General features: G+C 37.1%; 1 protein-coding gene across 1 annotated transcript in view; it reads right to left on the bottom strand.

Annotated features, from left to right (window-relative positions):
• LOC150099921 (uncharacterized) overlaps positions 1-25,344 on the bottom strand; it is a 121,981-nt gene extending 96,637 nt beyond the window's left edge. The window contains exons 1-2 of the mRNA XM_090402414.1: positions 25,121-25,344; positions 1,914-2,029 (exon numbers count right to left, since the gene is read on the bottom strand). Coding sequence (XP_090258540.1) covers positions 1,914-2,023 — 110 coding nt within the window. The 5' untranslated portion in view covers positions 2,024-2,029; positions 25,121-25,344. The remainder of the gene's footprint in view (positions 1-1,913; positions 2,030-25,120) is intronic.
• Positions 25,345-26,665: the final 1,321 nt, after the last annotated feature.

Genomic DNA, 26,665 nt, shown 5'->3' on the forward strand with positions numbered 1-26,665 from the left:
AAGAGTTTCACGCCGAAGAACATCTGGCAAGTCCAAGCGGTAGTCAACGCTTGGTGGTACAACACTAGGCATTGACTTACTTGGACTTGCCTGACGTTCTTCGGCATGAAACTCTTAGATTTCGAGCTTTGAGTTTCTTATTCGGCTTTGAAACAATGAACCTAGTGTTGTACCACCAGACGTTGACTTACGCATGAACTTGCCGGACGTTCTTCGGCATGAAACTCTTATATTTCAATCTTCGAGTTTCTTATTCGGCTTTGAAACAATGAGGGATTTATTATCCCCTTAATTAAATAATTTACGTCACCAAAAAAAAAAAAAAAGCCTTTTGGCTCTTTATTGTAGAATCTAATTAGTATTTTAAAAAAAAAAAAAAACAGTTAATGGCAATCACTTTGAAACTGGTATATATAGTCAGTCAGCTGAGATTCAGATAATGTCATGAGGTTCCATATCTTTCAAGGAACAGGTGATCAAATTTGAATCCACTGGAATGAAAATCTTGGTGTGATTCCAAAGAACTGTGTCAGTGGCATGGAAAGCAAAGCCAGAGTTATATTTCGAAAATACAGTCTATCCAAAATAATGAAGCCAAACATGAAGGACACTGGATAGACTGGCAAGGAGAGAGGTGGTAAATTGTTCTTGGTAAATAATAGGAAACAAGACAGCTTCTGAGATGGTTTGAAGCTTGGTTGCATTGTATGGTTTAACCCCATACAATGCAACCCTAGCAATTGGTATCAACCTTGAAAAGAATATTAATGCATGATTTGTGTTCTTCTAAACAGATGGTCACTGATCTACCTATCTGTCTGAAGTAAGTCAGCTTGCAGGACCAGGTTACTTTATATAATCCAGGCACTGAGAAAGGGAGCTGATATATGGTAGAACGGATAAGATAGCAAGTTTCCTGCGGGGCTTAAAAGCTGTGTAGAGGTTGCACTTTTTTAAAGACCTGGCTATTTTTTCTGATGTGCCACGGATGTAGGGGATGGTGATGGCATTCCTCAAATCCTTCTGAAGCAATGGGTAAGAAATTGGGGAGGAACTGATTATATTTTTAATTCTGTAATCACTGTAGTCATTGGAAAGGAAGGTGTGTATGTGGTTGGGTTTGGTCGAAAGAGAGGTTCCACTGGAACAAAGATTATGGGCTCTATTGGTTTGAGTTTTAAATAATGCCATATTGTTAAGAGAGGAGGTGGTCTACATCCAAGTCTGTGAATGGATATCTGCCTGTGTGAGTGGGTTTTCTATATACAGTGAATGAAAGGTTACCGTTAGGAAGGCATGTTAATAAGGTATCTAAGAAGGGTAAATGATGGAAAAGGAAAATAACAATAGTTCATTTTCTTTTCCAAGTAAACTGGATTCTTGAATGTAGACTATTGAGGTGACTGAGGAAGGAATCTAATGTGTCTGGGCCATGAGGCCAAACAGAGAACACATCATCTACATATCTTAGCTAGATAGAAGGTTTGAGAGAGGCTGAGTCTATGACTTGTTTTTCAAAATATTCCATGTAAAAATTGGCAAGAGGGGAGTGATGGGGGGGGACTGATATTGGATCCCTCTATCTGTTTGTAAATTTTCGTCTTCCAAGAAAAATAACCAGAATGGATGGCAAAGGAAAAGAGAACTAAGATTTCAGAGGTAAAAAGTTTTTTTTATTAGTGTTAAGGTGTCATTAAGGACCTTAAATGACATCTTAACTGAACATTGCATAATCCAGAATCTTTCTGGATCTCTTTTTTACACTTGATGTGTCAAAATAAATTAGCTTAATAACATATTTTAAAAATTAAGTCGTATAAATTCATTTACATACACAACACACAATTGCATGTATATTAATAAAAAATGTATGTATGTATGTTAATAAAAACAAAACAAAAGCATTTACTTACATAATATCTACTCTCACCATCGCTGGCACGCAAGCAACCAATTTGCAGCCATCTATTTGCCTTTCGCAGTAATTGTATACATCTTTAAGTTCATCTCTTACCATATTCATGTTCACCTAAAATATGTATTTATATGTATTTTATATACAGAAACATTCCATTAATGTTACTTCAAAATCACATTAATTTAATATTTAAAAAATAAAAATCAAATAAAATAACTGATTATATTACAATACAAAATATGATATACTAGAAATGGAACCTCATTATTTATTAATAACTAATTAATATTATTATTATGAAACTCATCATTATGGATATGTCAAAATAACTACAGAGAAATAACAAATTTCCAACGTGCATATTGATGGATAAACAAAACAAATTGATGAATGTTTATTCATTTTGCAAAACATAATATATATATCATCTATATCCTCAATCAATATATATATATATATATCCTAACATCAATATATATCCTCACTGATGAGCTGTGTGTATGATTACCCAAGACCCCATGGAGTCAAAGACTCATCTGGGAGGTCCTTTTATCATACACACAGCTCATCATACCATGCTCAAATTCTCTGCAGATACCACACTCTCAGGCAAGGCATTCCAATCATTCACAACTCTACATGAAAAAACCTGCTTCTCACTCCCCTACTTACATCCTCTTTATACAGTTTCCAGGGATGACCTCTGGTTCTCCCCTGATCTCCCACTATTTTTTGTAGAACCTCTCCAACTGATCCTATAACAACCCCTTAATAACTTGTAGGTCTCTATCAAATCTCCCTTTTTCCTCGTGTCCAACAGACTCTTCAAATTGCATCTTCTCAATCTTTCCTCATATTCGGCATTCCAGAGGTTAGAAACTACCTTAGTCAGTCACCTCTGGATCCTTTCCAACATTTCTTCATCCTTCTGAAAACCAGGTGATCAAATCTGGGCACAACAGTCCATGTGTGGCCTAATCAAAGCCTTATACAATGGAACAAGAATCTCCCTACTTCTACAAGACAGTGTCCTCCGCATCATTCCCAGAAGCCTTTGTGTTGTCTTCACAATTTTGGCTGTGTCCCCTAAATTTCAGATCCTTATCCATCATCACCCCCAGATCTCTTATTAGCTCTACCTCTGACAATATATATCCTCACTAAGCATAAATTCTGCATCCCATCTTTGTTTCCCAAATTTTAAAACCTTACATTTTGCAACATTGAACTCCCATCCCCGTTCCCATGCCCAATCACTCAATTTATTCAAGTCTTCTTGTAAGGCCACAACATCTCTATTCTTCATGGTTCATCCCAACTTTGCATCATCTGCAAACAACTGAATATCTCCATCCAAATCTTCAGCAATATAATTAATATACAAGTTAAACAGTAATGGCTCTAAAACAGACCCCTCAGGCACACCACTAGTGACTTTCCTATTCCTGGATATCTCTCCCCCATACACAACTTGTTGATACCTATCAGATAGTCAGTCTCCAATCTAATGCACTAATCTAATATCAACCCCATCCACTATAGTTTGACTATCAACTTATCATGCGGTAATTTATCAAAAGCCTTTGCGAAATCTTAAGTATATTACTGTGTATCCTTCTCCTCTGTCCAAGGAAGCGGTCACCTTATTGTAATAAGTAGATTAGTAAAACATGACCTCCCTTTAGCAAATCCATGCTATCCATCAAAGATAATACCATTGTTGTCAACCCAATTCTGGATCCTAGTTCTCACAAGCTTCTCCAACAATTTAACCACAACACCTGAAACACAGATAGGCCTATATTTGATGCTTGAGTTCTATCACCTCCTTCATGAAATGGCACAATCTTCACTCCTTAGGAACTTGACCCAGAAGACTCGTATTAAAAAAAAATGTCAATGCCGGCGTCAATTCCATGGCATATTCCTTCAGAATACATGGTGATATATTATCAAGTCCCACAGCCTTATTAACATCTAGTTTGCTCAACTCCCCATACACCTCTTAATTACTTACAGTCAGTCTCTCCTCCCCATCATCAAATGTTCTCAATATCTCCATGAAGTCACATTCACAACATTGAAAGACCTTTATGAACTGGTCATTAAGTATCTCCATCACATCTTCTGCAACAGCTGTCTTTATACCATTTTCTCCAATCAATGTATCCTTCCATAATCATTCTTTCTTTTGCTGGCTGCATATCAAAAGAATCCTTAGGATTCTTTTTGGCTTCATTAGCTAACTGCTGTTCATACCTCACTTTTGCTACCCTTACCAAACAAGTCACCAGCCTTGCCTGGTCTTTGTAATCCTCATGGAATTGGTTATTCCACTTCTCTTATTCTGCCTCCATAATGCCCTTTTTCTCTGTATCACATACTTAATCTCTTTATTCATCCCTTTCACACCTACCTTATTTAACCTTCTCACCCTTGGAATACATTTAGACATTGCATCTACTAAATAGTTCTTGAAAATCCCCCAAGCTGCATTGATCTCTTTTCCAGCTAACTCCTCATTCCATGCTACACCAGCAAGCTGTCTCCTGAGTTCTTCATAATCACCCCCATACCCTTTTCTCACAGAGGTCCTCACACTGCTGACAACCACCCAGGTAATCACCTCATGGTCACTCTCACCAATTGGTGGGTGATTTGACTTCATTTATAATAACATCCTCTGATGGGATGACCAAATCCAAGACCCTCAATCCTTGCGTGCCCTCTGTCTGAGGTAGTTATCCCTCAAAAACTCAAGAAACTAATTTTCTTTACTTCCAGTTATATCCCATCATTCCAGTCTATATTGCCATAATTAAAATTGCCCATAATGATCACTCTTTTCTTATTTGCTTGACTAATTTGATCATACATTTCATTATCACTATCATTCCCCTCCCTTTTTACCCCTTCTATCTTCATGAAACACATCATACCCTTTCATCATACCCTTTCATCCAACAATTTTTGGGTGAAAAGACTCAATTAGTGCAACCATTTCATCTGCCTTGTTTCTTACACTTCTAGCATTTGCATACAAACACAACAGCTCTAATAAAATGTAGACCGCTTCATGATTTTGCATATCATCCTGGCACAGGGGTTACCATGGTTTACCATGGCTCTCTAAGAGTTCTGTCACATCTTCAGCTGTAATATTGTCCAATCCCACCTCTCGCGCAAGCTTGGTAAAGTCTTCAATAACATTCTCCTCTTGCTCTAATTCCTTGAAATCGTGCCTAAATGCTGGAAGAAGTTTTCGCCATGCTCCTTTTAAACACTTTGATGACACTTCGTTCCAAGCTGCCTCAATGTTGCTAATGCCCTTCAAAATATCGAATGACCGCCAGTAGACTTTAATAGTTTTTCATGAAGTGTATAAGACTCTTATCATTTCCATAAATGTTATACGGAGGTGATAGGCTTTGAAGATTGATATAATCCCTGATCCATCGGTTGCAAAAGCCATGTTGTGTTTGGAGGCATGTAAACAACCTTGACATTCAATGGTGTTCTTACTTCAGCAAGGTTTTGAGGATGTCCAGGGATATTATCCAAGAGAAGCAATGCCTTGACTGGCAAATCATTTTCTTTACAGAAGCGAAGCACGGTAGGACAAAAATAATTTGTGTAAATTATTTTTGTCCTACCGTGTCCAATCTATAAAAGCATCTTGTGTAACCCAAGCTTTCTTGTTCCATTTCCAATAGACTGGCAGCATGGCTTTTAGACTCTTGAAGGCATGTGGTGTCTGTGAATGGTACACCAACATTGGTTTAAGCTTCAAAGTTCCGGAGACATTTGCACCCAACAAAAGTGTAAGTCTATCTTTTGCAGCTTTAAAACCTGGAGCAGAAAGTTCTTCACAGGAAATGAAGGTGCATGATGACAATTTTTTCCAGTAGAGCACAGTCTCATCAGCATTAAAAATGAGATCAGGAGGATAACTTCCTTGTTCTACACAGTCTTGAAATTCTTTAGGAAAAGCAGCTGCTACTGCAACATCTGCACTTGCCGCCTCACCACATAATTTGACACTATGGCACTTACTTCGAGACTTAAATCTCATGAACCAACCTTTGCTTCCTAAAAATGTTTCTTCGCCTCCATCTGTCTTTTTAAGATCCTCAAAAATTGTTTTTGCTTTCTCAGTTATAATGGCCTGCATCAGGGGAATGTTTTTCTGATTCAAGTCATCCACCCATAATGATAATAATTTTTCTATTTTTTCATGAAGTTTACCCCTGCTATAACTTACATGTTTTGCATTTAGCACTGCCGTAGATTGTTGCGCAGACTGTTTTATTCTATCTGCATTTTTCATAATTGTAGTAACAGTCAATGGAGATAAGTTCATACTTCTACAGACATTAGAACGCATCTGCCCATCTTCCATTCTTCGAATCACCTCCATCTTCTTTTCAAGTGTGATTGATTTCCGTGCCTTCTTAACACAAAGTTCCGCTAACTTTCTGCACTTCTTTTATTCAGACATGGTATGTAATTACGTACTTTATCAATTTAAATGCGTATGTATGTAAAAAAATTAAATAGAACAATTAGATAGATTCAACAGTAAAACTAGGTTTGATACATATATGTCGTCGTAGCTCGGTAAACACTCAAACACTAGAGTACCTGCTAGCATCGTTTCTCAGTCAGACCACACTACAGTAAGAAAGCACACGCAGGTCCGGCGTTATTGTGAATCAGTGTAAATTGAACCATCATAAACTGAGGGCTGCCTGTATTCTCTGTGGTTATCAGCATAAGTTTGTTAAATGGAGATCATGTTTTACTAACTTATGTACCATAACAAGGTGACAAATACCTTGGATAGAGGAAATGCATATACAGTGATGTACTTGGATTTTGCAAAAGCTTTTGATAGACTGCTACACAACTAACTGTTAAATAAATTGAAACAGATGGGATTGGATAACAGACTTCTGAGTTGGATCAGTGACTGGCTGTCAGATAGGTATCAGAAAGTTATATAAGGAGGTACAGTATCCCAAAAGAGGAAGGTCACTAGTGGTGTATGGCAGGGGTCAGATTTGGGCCATTGTTGTTCAATTTGTATATTAATGATATTGGGATGGGTTTAACTAGTGATATGCAGCTATTTGCAGGTGATACAAAACTGGAGAGCAATACAGAGTCAAGTAGATGTTATGGCCTTACAGTAGGACTTGAACAGATTGCATAAATGGGCAGGTAAGTGGAACTATCAAGTTCAATGTTGCAAAGTATAAGGTTTTGAGATTTGGTAAGCAATGATACTTACCAAATAAAGTATATACTTGGTGGGTAAACTTTAAAAAAGTAGAGGAGATGAGAGATGGGGGACAAGGACCTGAAATTCAAGGGCCACATTGCACAACTTGTGATTATGTCACATCGGATAATGGTGAAGATGCAGAGGATCCTGACATCAAAAATAGAGGTTATGATGCCATTGTGAATGATTAGAAACATATCAGGCCTCATATGGATTATTGTGCACAGATTTGGTCACTGGATTTTTATGGTGACGAGGATATGTTGGAAAGGGTTCAGATAAGATTCACAAAGGTTGTTAGTGGTCTTTGGAATGTGGAGTATGAGGACAGATTGAATGTAAGTTGCAAAGCCTCGTGAATAGGAGGAAGGGGGGAGGTATGATTGACACATACAAGCTAGTCAGTGGTTGTTATCAGGTTGACATGGAAAAGATTTTTCATACAATGGGAGGGAGGAGGGTAGAATAATAGGCCATTGCTGGAAACTGTATAAGGAGGGTGTGAGCATGTTCTTTGCATGGAGAGTGGCTGATGAGTGGAATGCATTGCCTGAGTGTTGTGAATGTAGACACATTGAATCAGTTTAAGGACAGTTGGATGAGCATTGTATGTAATAGTGTGTACCTCACATGATGAGTCTTTGACTCCATGGAGGTTAGATGATGATAATAATAATTTTTTTTTTATTGATTTAGATTTTTTAGATTCTTTTATCTTGAAACTGTGTTTTTGGAATTATTAAAATTTGCCACACTATCTCAAGTTTAGTTAACATTGGCTTATTTTTATCACTAAACATGGTGCAAACATTTTGAAAAAAATACAAAATAATATTATTATTACTCTAAGACCCCGTAAAGTCACAGACTCATCTAGGAGGTTGCTTTTGTCATACATACAGCTCATCATACAGTGTCTTAACACACATTCAAATTCTCTGCAGACACCACACTCTCAGGCAATGCATTCTAAATCATTCACAACTCTCCATGCAAAAAACCTGCTTCTCACTCCTTTGCTCACACTCTCCTTATACAAGGATGAACAAGAGGTCCTCCCCACATCTCCCACCATTTTATGAAAAACATCTTCAATGTTAATCCTATAACAACCACTTACCAATTTATATGTCTCTATCATACTGTCCCTTTTCCTCCTATCCACTAGATTCTGCAAATGGTGCATAGTCTCAATCATTCTTCATATTTAACATTCCAGAGATCAACAACTATTTTGGTCAATTATGTCTCTGGACCTTCCAAATTTTAACACCTTACATTTTGCAACATTGAACTGGCATTCCCCCCCCCAGCTCCCATGCCCATTCATTCAGTCTATTCAAGTCTTCTTGTAAGGCTACAACATCTGCTATACTCTTCATAGCTCATCCCAACTTTGCATTATCTGCAAACAACTGTATATCCCCATTCAAATCTTCCCCAATATAATTAACATACAGGCTAAGCAGCAATGGTCCTAAAACAGACCTCTGAGGCACGCCACTAAGGGCTTTCCTCTTCTAGAATACTGCTCCCCCAATACACAACTTGTTGATACCTATCACACAGCCAATTTCCAATACAATGGCCTAGTGTAATATCCAACCCCATCTGCTGTAGTTTGACTATCAACTTATCAGCAGTAAAAAGCCTTTGCAAAGTCTAAGTATACAAAATAATACATGCTGTTGTCAATTTATTGCAATAAGTAAGTATATTACTAAAACATGACCTCCCTTTAGCAAATTCATGCTGTGCATCAAAGATAATACCATTGTTGTCAAACCAATTCTCGATTCTGATTCTCACCAGCCTTTCCAATACCTTAACCATAACACCTGACACACAGATTGGCCTATAATTTGATGCTTGAATTCTGTCACCGCCTTTATCAAGCAGTGCAATCTTACTTCCCTTCCACTCCTTTGGAACTTAACCCAATGTAAGATTCATATTTAACAAACACGTCAAGGCATATGTCAACTTCCTGGTATATTCCTTCACAACATGCCGCGATATATCATCAAGTCCCATAGTCTTATTAACATCAAGTTTGTTTAAAACCCCATAGACCTCTTCCTCATTCACAGTCAGTCCTCATCATCCACAGCTCTCATGTCACATTCGCAAGGATGAAAGGCCTTTATGAACTGCTTAATATCATCTCAACTATATCCTCTGCAGCAGTTGTCCTTATAACATTTTCTCCAATCAATGGCATCCTACCATAATTATTCTTTTTTGTTTGTTTGTTTTTGTTTTTAGTGGCTACACATTGAAAGAATTTCCTATGATTTTTACTTCATTAGTTAACTGCTGCTCATACTGAACTTTTGCTACCCTTACCAACTGAGTTACATTCCTTGCCTGTTCTTTGTATTCGTCTTTTGTTGCCTCCATAATGCCTTTTGCTCTGTAGTACATGATTCATCTTTTCATTCATCTATTTCACACCTATCTTATTTAACCTTCTGACCTTTGGTATACATTTAGACATTGCTTCTACTACATAGTTCGTGAATATCACCCAAGCAGCATTTATCTTCTTTCCACCCAACTCCTCATTCCATGCTATAGCTGCAAGCATCTCCTGAGCTTCTCATAATCACCAGCCTTGTAGTTTCACATATATTTCCTCAGTGAAGTCCTCACATGGTTGGCAACCACCCAGGTAATCACTTCATGTTCACTCACCAACTGGAGGGAGATTTGACACTGCATTTATAATATCATCCTCTAATCTTCTTCTTCTTCTTCCTATCATGGAATATAGGCCATGTGGCCTGTTCCGGTCTCATGCCATCTCTTTCTTGGTCTTCCGATTCTTCTTTTTCCACTTATTTTGTATCTGTATAATATTTTTGGTAGTCTGCTGTTGTCCATTCGATTTAAATGTTCTAGCCATTTTTGTTTATACTGTCTTATGTAGTAATTAATTGGTTTGATTTTTAGGGATTATAAGATTTCTTCATTTGTTTCGTGGTCCCACTTGGCATATCCAGCTGTTTTTCTGAGGTACTTCATTTCTGCTGTTTGAATTCGTTTTTCATCTTTTCTTTTCATGGTCCATGTTTCGCTTCCGTATAGTAGAGTTGGTTTTGACAAGACATTATATAGTCTGATTCTAGTGTGTTTTTGTACCAGAGATGGCTTAAATATACTATTTATTATGCCATTTACTTTGACAAAGTTTGATATTTTAGTGTCTATGTCTTTTTCTTCTTCGTATGATAGATCAAATCCCAAGTATCTGAAAGTGTTTACTTGTTCTAGTATTTTATTATCTATCACTATTTTACTTCTTATTGGGTTTTCTCCTTTGAATCATCCTCTAATGAGATGATCAAATCCAAGACCCTCAATCCTTGTGTGCCCTCTGTTACATACTGCCTAAGGTAGTTGTCTCTCAAAAACTCAAGAGACTCATTTTCTTTACTTTCGGTCGTTATCTTGTCATCCCAATCTATATTGCTATAATTAAAATTACCCATAATGATCACCCATTTCCTATCTGCTTTGCTAATTTTCTTTTATGTATATAATACAGTATACATTTTAAAAATGAACTGTGGTTCAACTGTAATAATCTCAAATCGCTCATATCTATTACACATTTTCTCTCACTTCATTCCAGATCTCTGTTTATTTTAACACAACTTATAAATTAAACAACTTTTATTTGAACAATTTGTTTAATGAACAATGGTTCACTAAACAAGAACGCCATTACAAAATACACCATTTTTATGACCGTCTTCAATCAACTTCCTTAATGGTTAATAATAGCTGCATACATCCCTATAAAAAAATCTCAAGCTATGATAAGATAATTACTAAAAAAAAATTTTTTTTAGTGAGTCTTCAGTTGAGCAACATTTCCTTTAAGCTGTATACAATGATGAAACCACTAAATGCCACACTTGCAAAATATGCAATAAAACAGGCACTTCAAGTGTCTGTTTTAGTTCAAGTGCAGCTGTCAACTAAAAGCATTCATGCTGACATGTACCTAACAAGAACAAATCTTTATTATCGTTATTATTATTATGGGAAACTCCAAGGAGTCCTTAGACTCATCAAGAACTATTCAGCATTTGCACAGTATCAATCATACTTTGCTTTGAACTCATTCACAGTCATGACACCACAACATACTCTGGCAGCTTATTCCACTCATTCACCACTCTCCAAGTAAAAAACCTAGTTCTAACACCCTTGCTAATTACACACTTGCTCAGTATCCATGGATGGCCCCTAGTTCTCCCACCACCAGACCTGTTCTGAAAAATTTCCTCTGAATTAATCTTGTAAAAATCCCTCAGTAATATGAATGTCTCAATCATATCACCCCTTTTCCACCTATCAACCAATTTCTGTAACCCACAGATCTTCAACCTGTTCTCGTAAGGTTGATTCCATAGACTAGCTATCATATTTATTCACTCACCTCTGGATCCTCTCTACCTCCTCCCCATCAAGAAGAAACCCTGGCACCCAGATCTGGGCACAATAGTCAAGATGGGGGCTTATCAAGGCTCGATAAAGAGGAACAATAACCTGCTTGTCTCTGCTCGTTAAAATATTCATGTTTAAGTGTTGAAGTTCAGCACTTAAGCCTCAACATACGGACTCGTTAAAGTATTCTTCAGTAACCAAGTGATCTGATGAGCTGATTTACCCACTTTTGCTATGTGCCCCCTAAATTTCAACTGCCTATCCACCAACACTCCCAAATCTTTGGCTTTGTCAATTTCCTGGAGTACAGTTCCACCAATGTGGTATAATGCTGATAACCTTACACTTTGCTACATTAAAGTGACATCAATTTTCCTTAGCTCAGTCTGCAAATCTATCCAAATCATCCTGCAAAATTTTGATATCATGTGCATTCACTATTTGCTCCACCCAGATTTGCATCATTGGCAAATAAATGAACACTTCCTCTCAGACCCTTTCCTATATCATTAATAAACGAATTAAATAGCAGTGGTCCAAGAACAGAACCCTGTGGCAAACCACGAATCACAGACCTTCTTTTGGACTCTACTCTTGAATAAACTACCCTCTGATATCTCTCCATCAACTACCCGCTGATATCTCTCCATCAACTACCCTCCTATCCATCTCACCAACCCTATATCCATCCTCATGTGCTAAAGTTTATTGATTAGAATTCCATGTAGTATCCTGTCAAAGGCCTTAGCAAAGTCCAGTAGAATCACTGCAAACCATTACCCTTATCCAGTTCAGCCATCACTGTACTATAAAACATGAGCAAGTTACTGAGGCATGATCTACCCTTCACCAAACCATGCTGCCCAGCCATACAGTATCCCATTTCCATCTATCCATTCCTGTATTTTGTTCTCGACTAATTTCTCCAAAACATTGACGACGACTCCTGATATGTTGATCGATCGGTAATTTGCAACAGCAGTCTTGGACCCTCCTTTATGCATTGAAACTATTTCCTCCTCTTTCCACCCTCTCGGGACTAACCCAGAGCTGAGACTTAAAATAAACAATATAGTCAAGGGCACTGACAATTCCTTTGCCATTTCATGTACGACTCGAGCTGGTATACCATCCGATCCCATAGATGTATTCACATTATTGGAAGCTTTTTATAATAAATTTAGTTTAATCCTTTATGCAAGTGTAAGCAAACAAAGTTTGCACCTGAAGTAACTTCAGGACTAAGGCAACTCGTAGTAAAGGTGGACCAAGCTCTCATCACTCCTTGTCTCAGTATCTCCAATAATGCAAAGCACTTCGCCTTGCAGACATAGTGCTATGCATTAAGGGAAGGGCCACTACCCAGACCAGTTTTGACCTTTACTGAGGTCTCGTCAGTGGGAGCCAGACCCAGAAGTGGTGATACTAAGGCAGAAGTAATGGAGAGGTCATATTTACTTATACAAGTTAGTTGCCAAAAGGTGTAACACCTTATTATTAAATTACTCTGGATTTAGAGAAAGATATTGGAAGTTTATTTTCCACTTGGTTAGGCTATAATAAATTTATTTTAATCCTTTATGCAAGTGTAAGCAAACAAAGTTTGCACCTGAAAGGTTCTGTAATATACTAACCTCCATTTCATTCACCTCAATTCCCATATAAGGTTCCCTCATTCCTGCAATATTACTGCCTAGATGATATACTCTTGCAAAGTGTTCGCTTAGTAATTCTACTATTTCAACTGATTCAAGTTACCTCCCTACCATCGGCATTCCTTAAAATCATTCTGCCGTATACATTTTTTCTTTTACTTGCAGCAAATCGAAAGAACTGTTTGGGATTCTCTTTAGCTTACGTAGCTAATTTCCTTTCATAATCTACTTTTGCTTTTCTTACCACACTAGTTATCCTTCTGGCCTGTGCTTTGCACTGTTCATGTGCCTGCGGGTCACCTTTCTCCTTAAATTCCCTCCACAATTGTTTCTTTTTTTGCAGCTCAAGCTTAATGGTGTTATTCATCCATTTAACTCCCGCTTGATTTACTCTTTGGACTCTAGGTATGCAGTCAGCCATTACCTCCCTCAAATGCTCCTTTATCACTTCCCATGTGCACTATCAAGATCCAGCCCATGCAGTTTTATATGCCATGGCACCAATCTAAGCAATCTCATAAGTTTGTCATACTTACCAGCCCAGTAATTCCACACATACCCTATCTTAATTGAAAATTCCACACATTTAGCCACCTCCCAGGTCAAAACCTTATCACTCTCACCAATTGTTAGCAACATGGTCATATTTGTTACAGTCAAATTCTCAGATGCAATTATTGGATCGAGCACTCTCGAATCCCTAGTATATTCTATTACATGCTATCTCAGGTAGTTATCCCTCAGTAACTGCATAAAATCCATTTTCTTCCTCCCATGTGTCCCCTCCTCCTTCCAATCAATGTTATCATAGTTGAAATTCCCCCTTAATAATTACCAGTTCTCCACTCATTGAGTCTATTTGCCTATGTATACTATCTCCATCGTCTATTCCATCGCCTGGTCTATAGCAGCATCCAACTGTATATTTTGTTCTGCTGGGCCTCAATCTCACACCAGATAGCCTCAAATGTGCTATTTTCACTATCCTGCAGTTGAACTTCTCTTTGGCTTCAGTTCATCAGCTATCATCAATAACACTCCCCCCCCCTCATTCTTTTCTGTCTTTCCTAAACACACTAGACCCTTCACATTCTATCCCACAAACTATATCATCTTCTGTTAGCCATGTCTCACTAATGCCAATAACCTGTGGCCAGGAAGAGCCAACTAAGGACAAAAATTCCTCCTCCTTGTTCCTAATACTCCTGGCATTAGTGTACATAAAGTGCAGAAGCTCCCTAGTCCCACCTCTATCTTGACACCTTATGCAAACTATCCCATTCTGGTTTGTTATCCTTTGTACTGTCTCACTGATGTCTGCATATCTACTCAAGTCCCCCCTCCTTCCCCTAAAGGCTCTAGTTTCCCTGATTCTGAACATCCATTTTCACTTCATTATTACTATTACTATTATTACGGGAAACTCCAGGGAGTCATTGGACTCATCGAGGGAGGCCCCAAATCATATTCATCACAACTATTTGACATTCATACAGTATCTGTCATACCTCGCCTTAAACTCATTCACTGTCACAGCATCCACCACAGACTCAGGGAGCGCATTCCACTCATTCACTACTCTAAAAGTAAAGAACCCAGCTCTAACACCTTTACTAACCACACTTTTGCCCAGTTTCCATGGATGTCCCCTAGTCCTCCCACAACCAGCCCTGTTCTCAAAAATATCTTCTGAATTAATTTTATAGAAACCCTTCAGTAATTTGAATGTCTCAATCATATCTCCACTCCTCCGCCTATCAACCAATTTTTGCAACCCACAAATCCTCAACCTGTTCTCATACGGTTCATTCCACAGACCTGCTATCATCTTGGTCACTCGCCTCTGGATCCTCTCCACCTCCTCCCCATCAAGAAGAAACCTAGGTGACCAAATCTGAGCACAGTAGTCTAGATGGGGTCTTATCAAGGCTCGATACAGAGGAACAATAACCTGCTTGTCTCTGCTTGTCATCGTATTCTTCAGCAACCAAGTGATTTGATGAGCTGTTTTGGTCACTTTTGCAATGTGTCCCCTAAATTTCAATTCCTTATCTACCAACACTCCTAAATCTCGTGCCTCATCAATTTCCTGGAGCACGGTTCCACCAATGCAGTAAACTGCCGCCAATCTTTTCACCCCAAAATGCATAACCTTACATTTTGCCACATTAAACTGACATCCATTCTCCTTTGCCCAGACCTCCAATCTATCCAAATCATCCTGCAAAATTTTGACGTCATCTGCATTCACTATTGCCCTACCCAACTTCGCATCATCCGCAAACAAATGAACTGTTCCTCTCAGATCATTTCCTATATCATTTATGAACAAATTAAACAGCAGTGGTCCAAGAACAGATCCTTGTGGTACACCACTAGTCACAGGCCGTCTTGTGGACTCTACTCCCGAGTAAACCACTCTCTGATATCTCTCCGTCAACCACCCTCCTATCCATCTCACCAACCCTATGTCCATTCCCATATGCTGCAATTTACTGATTAGAATTCCATGTGGAATCCTGTCAAAGGCCTTGGCAAGGTCCAGTAGAATCACCGTAAACCCATTACCCTTATCCAGTTCAGCCGTCACTGTGTTATAATACGTGAGCAAGTTACTGAGGCATGACCTACCCTTCACAAAACCATGCTGTCCCCGATACAGTATCCCATTTTCTTCTATCCAATCTTGTATTTTCCTCTTGACTATTTTCTCTAAGACCTTGACAATGATTCCTGATATGCTAATCGGTCGGTAATTTACTACAGCAGTCTTGGAACCACCTTTATGCAGTGGAACTATTTTCCCCTCTTTCCACCCGCTCGGGACTAATCCAGACCCGAGACTCAAATTAAACAAAATGGTCAAGGGTACTGACAATTCTTTAGCTGCTTCTCGTACAACACGAGCTGGTATACCATCCAATCCCACAGATGTATTGACATTGAGGTTATGCAATAGACTACTCACCTCCACTTCATTAACCACAATTCCCGTATAATCTACTGGTTTATTCGTTTCTGCAATGTCACCACCTGGATGATATACTTTTGCAAAGTGCTCACTCAGTAACTCAACTATCTCAACTGATTCAGTTACCTCCCTACCATCGGCATTCTTTAAAATCAATCTGCCATGTACATTTTTCCTTTTACTTGCTACATATCTAAAAAACTGTTTAGGATTCTCTTTAGCCTGCATGGCCAATGTTCTTTCGTAATCCTTTTTTGCTTTTCTTACCACACTCGTCACCCTTCTGGCCTGTGCTTTATACCGTTCATGTGCCTGCCGGTCACCCTTCCCCTTAAATTCCCTCCATAGTTGTTTCTTTTTTTGCAACTCAAGCTTAATGGTGTTAATCATCCATTTAACCCCTACTTGATTTATTATCCGGACTCTAGGTATACAGTCAGCCATTGCTTCATGCAAGCAAGCACTTCTTAACTACCTCCCATGCACTATCAACTTCTAGTCCTTGCAGTTGTACATGCCATGGCACTGAACCAATCAAACTAATAAGCTTGTCATACTTTCCAGCCCGATAATTCCACATGTACCCTGTCTTAATTGAAAATTCTACACCTGTAGCCACCTCCCAAGATAAGACCCTATGATCACTCTCACCGATTGGTGGCAATGTGGTCATATTTGTTACAGCCAAATCCTCAGATGTAATTACTAGGTCAAGCACTCTCTGACCCCTAGTATTTTCCATTACATGCTGTCGCAAATAGTTATCCCTTAATAACCGCATAAAATCCAGTTCCTTCCTCCCGTGTGTCCTCTCCTCACTCCAATCAATGCGACCATAGTTGAAATCTCCCATAATAATCACCCTCCTTCCACCCATTTCTTCTATTTGCTTGTGCATACTGTCACCACCATCTTTTCCATCACCTGGTCTATAGCAGCACCCAATTGTATATTTAGTTCTGCTAGCCACAATCTCACACCAAATGGCCTCAAATGTGCTCTTTTCTCTATCCTGCAATTCAACTTCTATTCTCCTTGGCTGGAGCTCATCAGCTATCATCAACAATACTCCTCCCCCCATTTTATTCTCTCTGTCATTCCTGAACACACTATACCCATCACATTCAATCCCACTAGTTATATCATCTACAGTCAGCCATGTTTCACTAATACCTATAACCTGTGGTCTGGAAGTGCCAACCATGGCCAAAAACTCTTCCTTCTTGTTCCTAATACTCCTAGTATTAGTGTACATGAATTTAAGACCCCCATTAGCCCCAACCCTACCTTGATGCCTTATATTAACTATCCCACTCAGATTTGTTGTCCTTATTTGCTCTGGCATATTATATTCATTCTTACATTCAACTGCCCCCATAAGGACTGTATCTCTACTCCCCCCCCCCCAACAAATCTAGTTTCCCTGAATTTGCACATCCACTACATTCAGCAACACTTTCTCAAGTCTTCTTACACCGTAACCATTCAAATGCAAGCCATCCATCTTATATAGATCCTTTCGCCCATCAAACTCACTCCACACATCCACAAATTCCACACCACTCGTCATACATAACCCACGCATAAAGTCATTTGCAATTATAGCCCTCCTTTTAAACATTTCACTGTCATACCGTGGCAAAAGACTAATCATTCTAACTCTCTCACTCTTTTCTTTTGCTACCTCAAACAATTCATTCAGGTCTTCTATCATTTCCATTTTATCTCCTTTCAAATCCTCATTCATTCAGCAACAATTTTTCCAGTCTCCGAACACCAAATCCATTCAGATGCAAACCATCTTTCTTATATAAGTCCTTTTTTGCCTGTCAAACTTGCTCCACAAACTCCACACCACTCCTCCTGCATAACCTATGCATAGAGTCATTTGCAATTATGGCCCTCCTTCTCAACTCATCTCTGTCATACTACAGCAACAGACTCACTATCTTAACTCTCTCACTCTTTTCTTTTGCTACCTCTAGTAATTCTTTCAAGTCCTCTCTCATAGCAAATTTTTCACCTTTTAAATTATTCGTTCTGGCCACTACGATCATTTCTTTCACCCTATGCTTCTGTGCTCTAATAGCCTCACATCTTGTTATCTGAATTTTGTTAACGAAGTTTACCGGAGCTGCTCCTATATGGAATTTCATTAAATATTGCAAAGCACACACCCTTTTGGATGTGTAAAATGCATGCATAATGGGAAAGTCATGACCCAGACCGGTTTTGACCTTTATTGAGGTCTCATCAGTGGGAGCCAGATCCAGGAGAGATACCAATGTTGAAGTAATGCAGAAGTCATATCTTATATACAAGTAGTCAAAAGGGGAAAGACCTTATTAATAAAAATCTATGGATGAGAGAGAGAGAGAGAGAGGTTGAGAGTTTTTACCTTGGTTCTATTATACATTAAAGATACCAAGAAATTATATATTTGATTTGCTTCCTTGGGTAAAGGATTAAAACCAAGTATAAAATTTCTTGGTATCTTTAATGTTTAGGGTAATGGGGATGCAACTATCCATCCTCTTTTTTAAATAGTGTGAGTGAGAATACTCTTCAAGGGCATGCCAAATATATTGTGGAGATTCAAAATCCTCCTTCATTCAAGAGTACAGCAATTAAGCAGTTCAGCAGGCTGACTGCCAGAAAACACATGCAATCAAACCATGGTAATGATCAGGATGCTTTCTGATCAGGTGCACAACAAGTCTTTTCATAATGTGCCTCTACATTGTAGAGGCCACATTACAACTATAAAAGTGGATGTTCTCTGTATGAACAACTAAGAAAGTATCTTATTCATGAAGATATTCACTAAAATCAAACCAAGGAAAGAAAAACAAAAAATTTGCATCATTGTGGTTAAAACATATTAATAAAAGACAACAAATCATTTCTTCATTCACCTCACCAATATTAACTAGCATAAACACACACACAAATTATATACACTACCACTTATGGAGCAGACACCTGTTTGACTGAACCTCAAATATCAAGTACAAGAAGTACAGCACATCTTGGCTGTCCATTTAAACTGTGCCATTATGATATGATTTTTCTGCTGCAAGGATGGTACTTATGTCTTTCTGCCATCTAATATTCCATGCCAGAGAATGCCAAATCTAGAATTCTCTCTTTTTGACAATATCTGGCATCAAGTTCACTTCCCTCCCACTCATTGGTATGCATGTATTGCCGTTAAAACCACTCTTCACATTCTAAAAATCCTTATCACCTGACTCCCTGAAGCTGGGTTGTCTGTAGTCTTATGTGACCAGATGTACAGCATTATGCTGTATTGACAGCATTTACTGGTCCTGTATAGCAAAATACAGCATTTGAAATATTTTATTCACCTTAACAGAAAGAAAAAACTACGAACATACATTAGTTGTTTATTCTGAGGAACGTTTTCATAAAATTATTTTTTGATTATATGTCAAACTTTTAAAGTTCGACAAAATTATCATCTTCATCAATGTAATCTAAATTTATGTAATACCAACGTTTTATGTTTTGTTTTTACTACTATAATTTACATAGTGTATGTTTAATGCATGTAATTTGTATTCTGTTTTGTAAAACTATTACCTATTTTTTCTGTGCAATTCACAACCATCTGTAACAAATTGTAACTGGGAAAATGCCCATAATAAACGTTATTATTATTATTATTATTATCATAAAACAAAGTTTAGATATGATATCTTTTGCTTTTAAATTTCATTCATAAAATAAACAATTACATGTGACAGCAAAAGCTGTATTTTCCCTTTTTTTAATAATAAAGGTAATTTAAGTTATTGTTAGTTTGAGGTCTTTCAGTACTTCGCTCAGGTCAATACAAAATCGATTGTGGAGCAAAGGAAACCATGAAATGATATATTGACCATGGTTATAGTAATTATTATTATTATTAGTGACACCTCCAAGGAGTCCGAAGACTCATCACGGGAGGACACCTACTGTACAACTCTTTGTCTCCACTACTACACAGAACCTATACTACCAATCACCTACATCAACGCCATCTACTGCCCACAACCACCATCACCACCGCTAGAATTTTTTGTCTGTAAATTGCGTGTGTTCTGAAGGGCCGATTTGTCTGTATGCGGGGTGAAAAACCCGAGTTTCCGGGAGAAAAAACCCTGCTACCACCGTATGAGATCGGCTTACTCACCTTCAATTGAAAAAGTCCATATAAAGATTCCTCCCATCATGACGAGAATCGAACTTAGGCCTTTTCCAATCAAAGGGCACAACATACCATCGTTCTTCCAATTGCGCTACGGGGGCGCTTAATAGTAATTTAAAGAATGGTAATGGTAATTTAAAGAATGATATTTTGTTGTATGTTTCAAAATCAAAGTTTTACCTGTAGACATAGTATTACAATTGTTGTTTTTGATATCACAGATCCCAGGTATTCGAAGAAGTGATACTTTGCTATATCTTTTTTTATATGTTTAATAATTGGAAAGTTTATAATTATTTAAAAATATTTAATTATTTTTTAATAATCAGGTTTAAACTATGTCAGTAAAAAGAAAACGAAGGGATTGCAAACTGACAGATAATTTGATAAAAGAGTATCCATTTATTAAGGAGTATGAACAGGAGGGATATGTTTCATGTACAATCTGTTTGGGAGAATTTTCTGTGACCTCTGGAGAAAGCGCAATATCACAAAGCATTTAGCTTCTGATAAGCATAAGAAAGCTCTACAGGCAGCTTCTTCATCTGTAAAGATGACCAATTTTCTCCGTCAAACTGAATTTGGGATGAAAGAAAGAGAATTAGCGATTGCAGAAGCTGTGTTTTCTTTCCATACCATATATCGCAATCAAACTTTTAGATCCATGGACTGTACATCCAAACTGATCCGCAAATTATTTGACAGCAAATTCAAATGTGCAAGGACAAAAGCAGAAGCTATAATCAAGAATGTATTAGCACCACATGCACTGAAAGAGCTTGGTAAGGAATTACAAAATATAAAGAAACTCTCTGATTCCTATCTTTGAGTTTCTTATTCGGTTTTAAAACAATGTGGGATTTAATATCCCCTTAATTTTAACAAAATATAAACTTTATATCTGTGTTGTCTGATGCATCAAACCATAAAGATGTAAAACTTTTTCCTACTATCATTCGTTATTTTGATTCAAAAAGTGGTGTGAAAAATAAGATTATTGATTTTGTGTGGGGAAAGTGCAGAGCTTATAAGCAATTCTATCTTAGCTGTTCTTGAAAAAAACAATTTATCTAAGAAGGTTGTTGCATATTGTGCTGATATTGCAAATACCAATTTTGGTGGTGTAGCTAGAAAGAGTATTAACAATGTCTTTGCTATACTGAACAGAAGTTTAGAGCAAAATATTATTGGAGTAGGTTGTGCATATAGTTCACAATGCCATTCAAACTGCTGCTGATCTTTTACCACTAGACATAGAGTCTATTGTAACAAAAATTTATAGCCATTTTTACATTTACACTGTCAAAGTAGAATCTTTGAAAGAACTCTGTGAAGAAGCAGAAGTTGAATATCACAAAATACTAGGCTACAGTAAAATTAGATGGCTAGTTTTAATGCCTGTGATTCAGAGGATTCTGAAATTATATAGTCCATTGAAGTCATATTTCTTATTCCTTGATAAGTGTCCAAGAATAACTGAACTCTTTTTCAATGAAAATACCTCTCAGTTGTGGTTAACATTTCTTCATAGTCAGGCATCAGTATTTGAAGCAGTAGTCAGAAACATTGAACGAAATGATTGTACAATAATGGAAGTCTCAGAGGAACTTGATATGCTAAAAGCAAAATACAGAGAATGTCTCGAATCAAACTACGTTCCTATTGGCATAAGAAGAGATTTAAGAATTTTAGAAAATGAGGGAAGCATAAAAAAAAAATTGTTTATTTCTCATGTTAAAACTTTTTACAGTAACTGTTTGGAAAATTTGGACATGTGGTTATCCCAGTTCCTGGAAATTAAGACATTTAAATGGGTGAACCTTAAAAGTAGGATATCATGGCATGATTTTGAGGCATCATTGGAGTATATAGATTCTAATTTTGTAAAAAATCATGGAATATATGAAAATAACCTTTTTGATGAGGTTTCTTGTTTAAAGAAGTATATAATTGATTCAAAAATTGAAGAATGGAAGGAGAAAAAAACTCCTACAGGAGATAGATGAATTGAGATATTTGCGTTTTTTGAGAAACAAAAAGTGCCTTATGGTAATATAAAAAAAAAACAGTGGAATTTGCCCTTTGCTTACCTGGGGCAAATGCTGTTACAGAAAGAGTATTTTCAGTTGTGAATAAATTATGGAAATTTATTTGAATAAATTACAGAGAAAACACAATTAAAACTTGAGACAATAAAGGCCATTCTTATTGTGAAATATAATATGATTGATTCCTGTGAAGATTTTATGAGTGAAATTTTTGAGTAAAATTTTATAAGTTGGCCGAGTGGTTAGAGTAACCGCTCTCCAGTCAAAAGGCTGCGGGTTCGAATCCTGCCGTGGGCTTGGAAGTTTGTGATTGTCTGTGAAAATAATAGTGGTGATGGTGGACAGTAAATGGCGTTGGTGTAGATGAGGCGGTTTGTGGATGAGGTTGAGTAGTGGAGATGGAGAGTTGTAAAGTAGGTGCCCTCCCTCGATGAGTCTTAGGACTCCCTGGAGGTGTCTAATAATAATAATAATAAATATCAGAGGATGATGAATTATTGAAAAGAATTCATTCTTCCAAAAAATATGTTTAAATTGATCGTTTGGAGAGTTTTAATAGATATTTATTGTATAAGATAAATAAGTTTTGTGTGATATTTACTTTTACATATATTATTAAGAATTTAAATCAAAGTTGCTTTTAATAAATATCTATTCATTGTATAAATAAAATAAATACGTTTTTTAGAGTATTTACTTTTGCATCCATTATTGAGAATTTAAATAAAAATTTCTTGATAGTTTAGCAGTAACAATATTATTAATTAGTAATAATAACAAGAATAAAAGCAGAATATTTTATTGAAAAGATATGATTATGTTTCTGTTGGGATAAGAAGAAATAAAGCAATTTTAGAATATACGCCTGGAGGGAAGGCAAACCTGCAAAGCAGGAAACAAAAGTTATGCAACCAGTGGAACGTGTCCAACATTGGTCCTTGGATAATCTAGTGACTATACTGTAGTCCAATTACCTAAGTGAAATCATCTTCCTAAGTGGCTAATGTCCACAGCTCCAACTACCTTACCTTTTCTAATTTTACCAATCTAAATGAAAAAAAAAAAAAATGCAGATGAATCTGCTAATGTAATGAAAATCATCCAAGAATACCAGGTGATCTCAACTTTTCATATGTCCTTGATATTTTCTTAGCCAATTCTCTTGACAGTAACTTAGACTATAATCATGTGTTAGTTTATGCTCCTGAAGAATTCACTTCCTTCACACACTCCCAACTATATGGAATGACTCCAATGGTCAGACTATTGTTTTCACTCTCCCCATCCTAACACTTACTCTGAGTTACAGAAATTATTTTTGTTCTAAAAAAAGACCTGGATTCTCCAATCCCATTCAAAATTCCAGCCCACTATTCAAGCTATAATTAAACGTTAGCCTATCATATCTGCATATCACAAGTGACCTGAGACAAGATTCCAGCTTCATTCTCAGCCTGCACAGAAGCATACAACAAATGGAAACAGTCATTAGCAAATTTACAATAACTTTGAAAAAGGTAAAGGAAGAAAGCTTGTTGATGCATTTCAAAAGTCATAAAGCACAAGTTCTGTTCATCTGCACTACACTACAAGCTCTCTCTTTCATTCAGAGAAAGCTAACCTCCTGGCATCATTCTTTTCCTTCAACTTCTGCAAAGATGACAAGGCAAATCACCTTCTACAATACTAGAAACAGTATCCAAACTACATACCTCCTGTGGTCATTTGAAAGCTGTAAAAGAAGCTTAAAGATATCTTAGCTCACTCATGTGCTATAAGAATTTATAGCTTTTTGTAAGTAGAGTCACATAAAAATACATAAATAATAATAAAAAAAAAAAACCAAAGCACTAAAAAGCTTTCAAGTAGTGATGATATTTCTCCAATTGTACTTAAAAGATGTTCTGTAATACTAGCACCCATCTCATATTATCTTTCATATTCAACCAGCATGAAAGCCAATATTCAGTCCATTCCAAAAAAAAAAAAAAAAGAGAGAGAGAGAGAAAAAAAAGTTTGCCATCAAACATTTTATCAACTTCTCCTGCCTTAATCATCACTGAATAATGGCAAAGGTCATCAATAACTTCATTACAAGCAGGAATGGATTCCACTCTAGATCCACAGGAGATCTCTTAGCCTATGATACTCATCTCTGGATGCATGCATCAGAAAGGTCTGAAGAACCCTCTGCAACTGTTCTTGGCATTTCTGCAGCACACCTGTCCAGGGATGGTGTTTACATCCCAACCTGATGTTCTTCCTAGAGCGTTCTCCTCTACACATGTGATGATACTGAGAAAAATGGTACAGCAACCTCATCGCCACAAAACTCGACTGCAACGAACGATGATTGGAGGAAATGATGCGAGTCGAAGTTAGGATTTTGGTTCCCACAAGGGGGGGGGGGGGTTCTCAAGGGTTCTTAAGAAAACTATAAAAGTAACGGGCTGATGTTAAAAAAAAATAAAGAAATAAATAAAACGATGTTAGTGTAGAAAAGATAATTCCCTGATAACTTTAAAATTCAAAATAAAAGTTCAACCAAAAAAAAAAAAGAAAGAAACTTATGGCTTTACCTGATGCTGTCAATGGAATATGAAGTATTTAAATATTTCAGTGCACTACAGAAAGTCCAGAAAGGTGTCAATAAATTTGGAAATAAAGGAGGCCGAAGATATAAATGTGTGATCTCAGGTAAGCATTGTATTGCTGCTTCAGGCACTGTACATGCCGTTTCAATCATCAGTAAATTGCAAGTTTGCCAGATGATGTTGGAAATATTAACTCTTAAAACACTAAATCACGTTTCAGTTCCGAAAACCAAAGCAATCGTTTCGAAGCGCCACCTAATATGCAAAGCTTACTACTAGCATATGTTAGGCATACACTCAATTTATTTAATTTTTTAATTCATTTCAAGGATCAACGAGTGATTTATCTGTTAATATTGGAGAAAAAGAAATCCAAAACAATAATATATATTCTAGAGCAGGGATTGTCAACCTATGGTACGCGTACCACTGGTGGTACGTGAGCCACTGCCGGGTGGTACGAAAACAGATTTGCTTACTGGTACATCTAATATCTTGAATTAAATATAGTGGTACGCCACTGGAAAAGGTTGAGAACCCCTGTTCTAGAATGTTTAGAGGTGGTGATGGAGTACATATCAATTTTTCTTGCAATATTATATTTTCCCTTTAATTAAATGTGTGATAATAAACTTTTAAAACCAGTGCAATAGTTAGGATGTGTATACTTTTTGAGTTTTCTAGGACATTCAAAAAAAGTGTCTTAGTGATCTAATTCATATAAGTCAGGGTGAAGATCTGTTGCAACGAGAATCATAAAGATTCACATTAAAAATATACTCTGAGCTATCCATATATGGAATTCTTTCTTACTTTCTTAAGTTCGTATTATAGTCTTATTCATTTTATTAAGCTTATGGGAAGTGTTCATGTGAAGTTAAGTTCATGTGATGTTGATAGTGCAGTCGTAGCGAAGTTGGAAGAACAGCTATACATTGCTCTCAACGAATGGAAATGACCTGCGTTCGATTCTCGTCGTGATCAAGGAATCCCACTCAAACTTGAATTTTTCATCTCACATATATGCAAATTGGCCAGAAACACGATCACTAAATAAGCACATATATTAATGTGTTGTAGATGGCATAGTATGTCGATGGTGGACAGCAACATGATTCATAAATGTAAGATTAAATAGTGTAGATGGTGAGTTGTGTGATGTCGAGTATCTTCTATGACTCCTTGGAAATGAAAAAAATATAAAAGTAAAAAAAAAGCAATAAATAATAATTCTATTATTATTATTATTATTGCACAGACACCTCCATGGAGTCTTATGACATTATAGGAGACACGAACTATCAGCACAATCTCTATCGTACCTCTCCTTCAAACCATTAACAGACAAAACACTTAAAACTGACTCAGGCAACCCATTCCATTCGTTCGCCACTCTCCATGCGAAAAAATTTAATGATAATAAACTTTTAATATGTTTTTGCCGGCCTGGTTGGCCGAGCGGATAGTATCCGCTCTCCAGCCAAAAGGCTGCGGGCTCGAATCCCGCCGTGGGCATGGATGTTTGTGATT

This window comes from Typopeltis vanoorti, chromosome 13 (genome assembly GCF_054136105.1).
Source record: "Typopeltis vanoorti isolate ZY-2024b chromosome 13, IOZ_Tvanoo_1.0, whole genome shotgun sequence".
Taxonomy (NCBI): domain Eukaryota; kingdom Metazoa; phylum Arthropoda; class Arachnida; order Uropygi; family Thelyphonidae; genus Typopeltis; species Typopeltis vanoorti.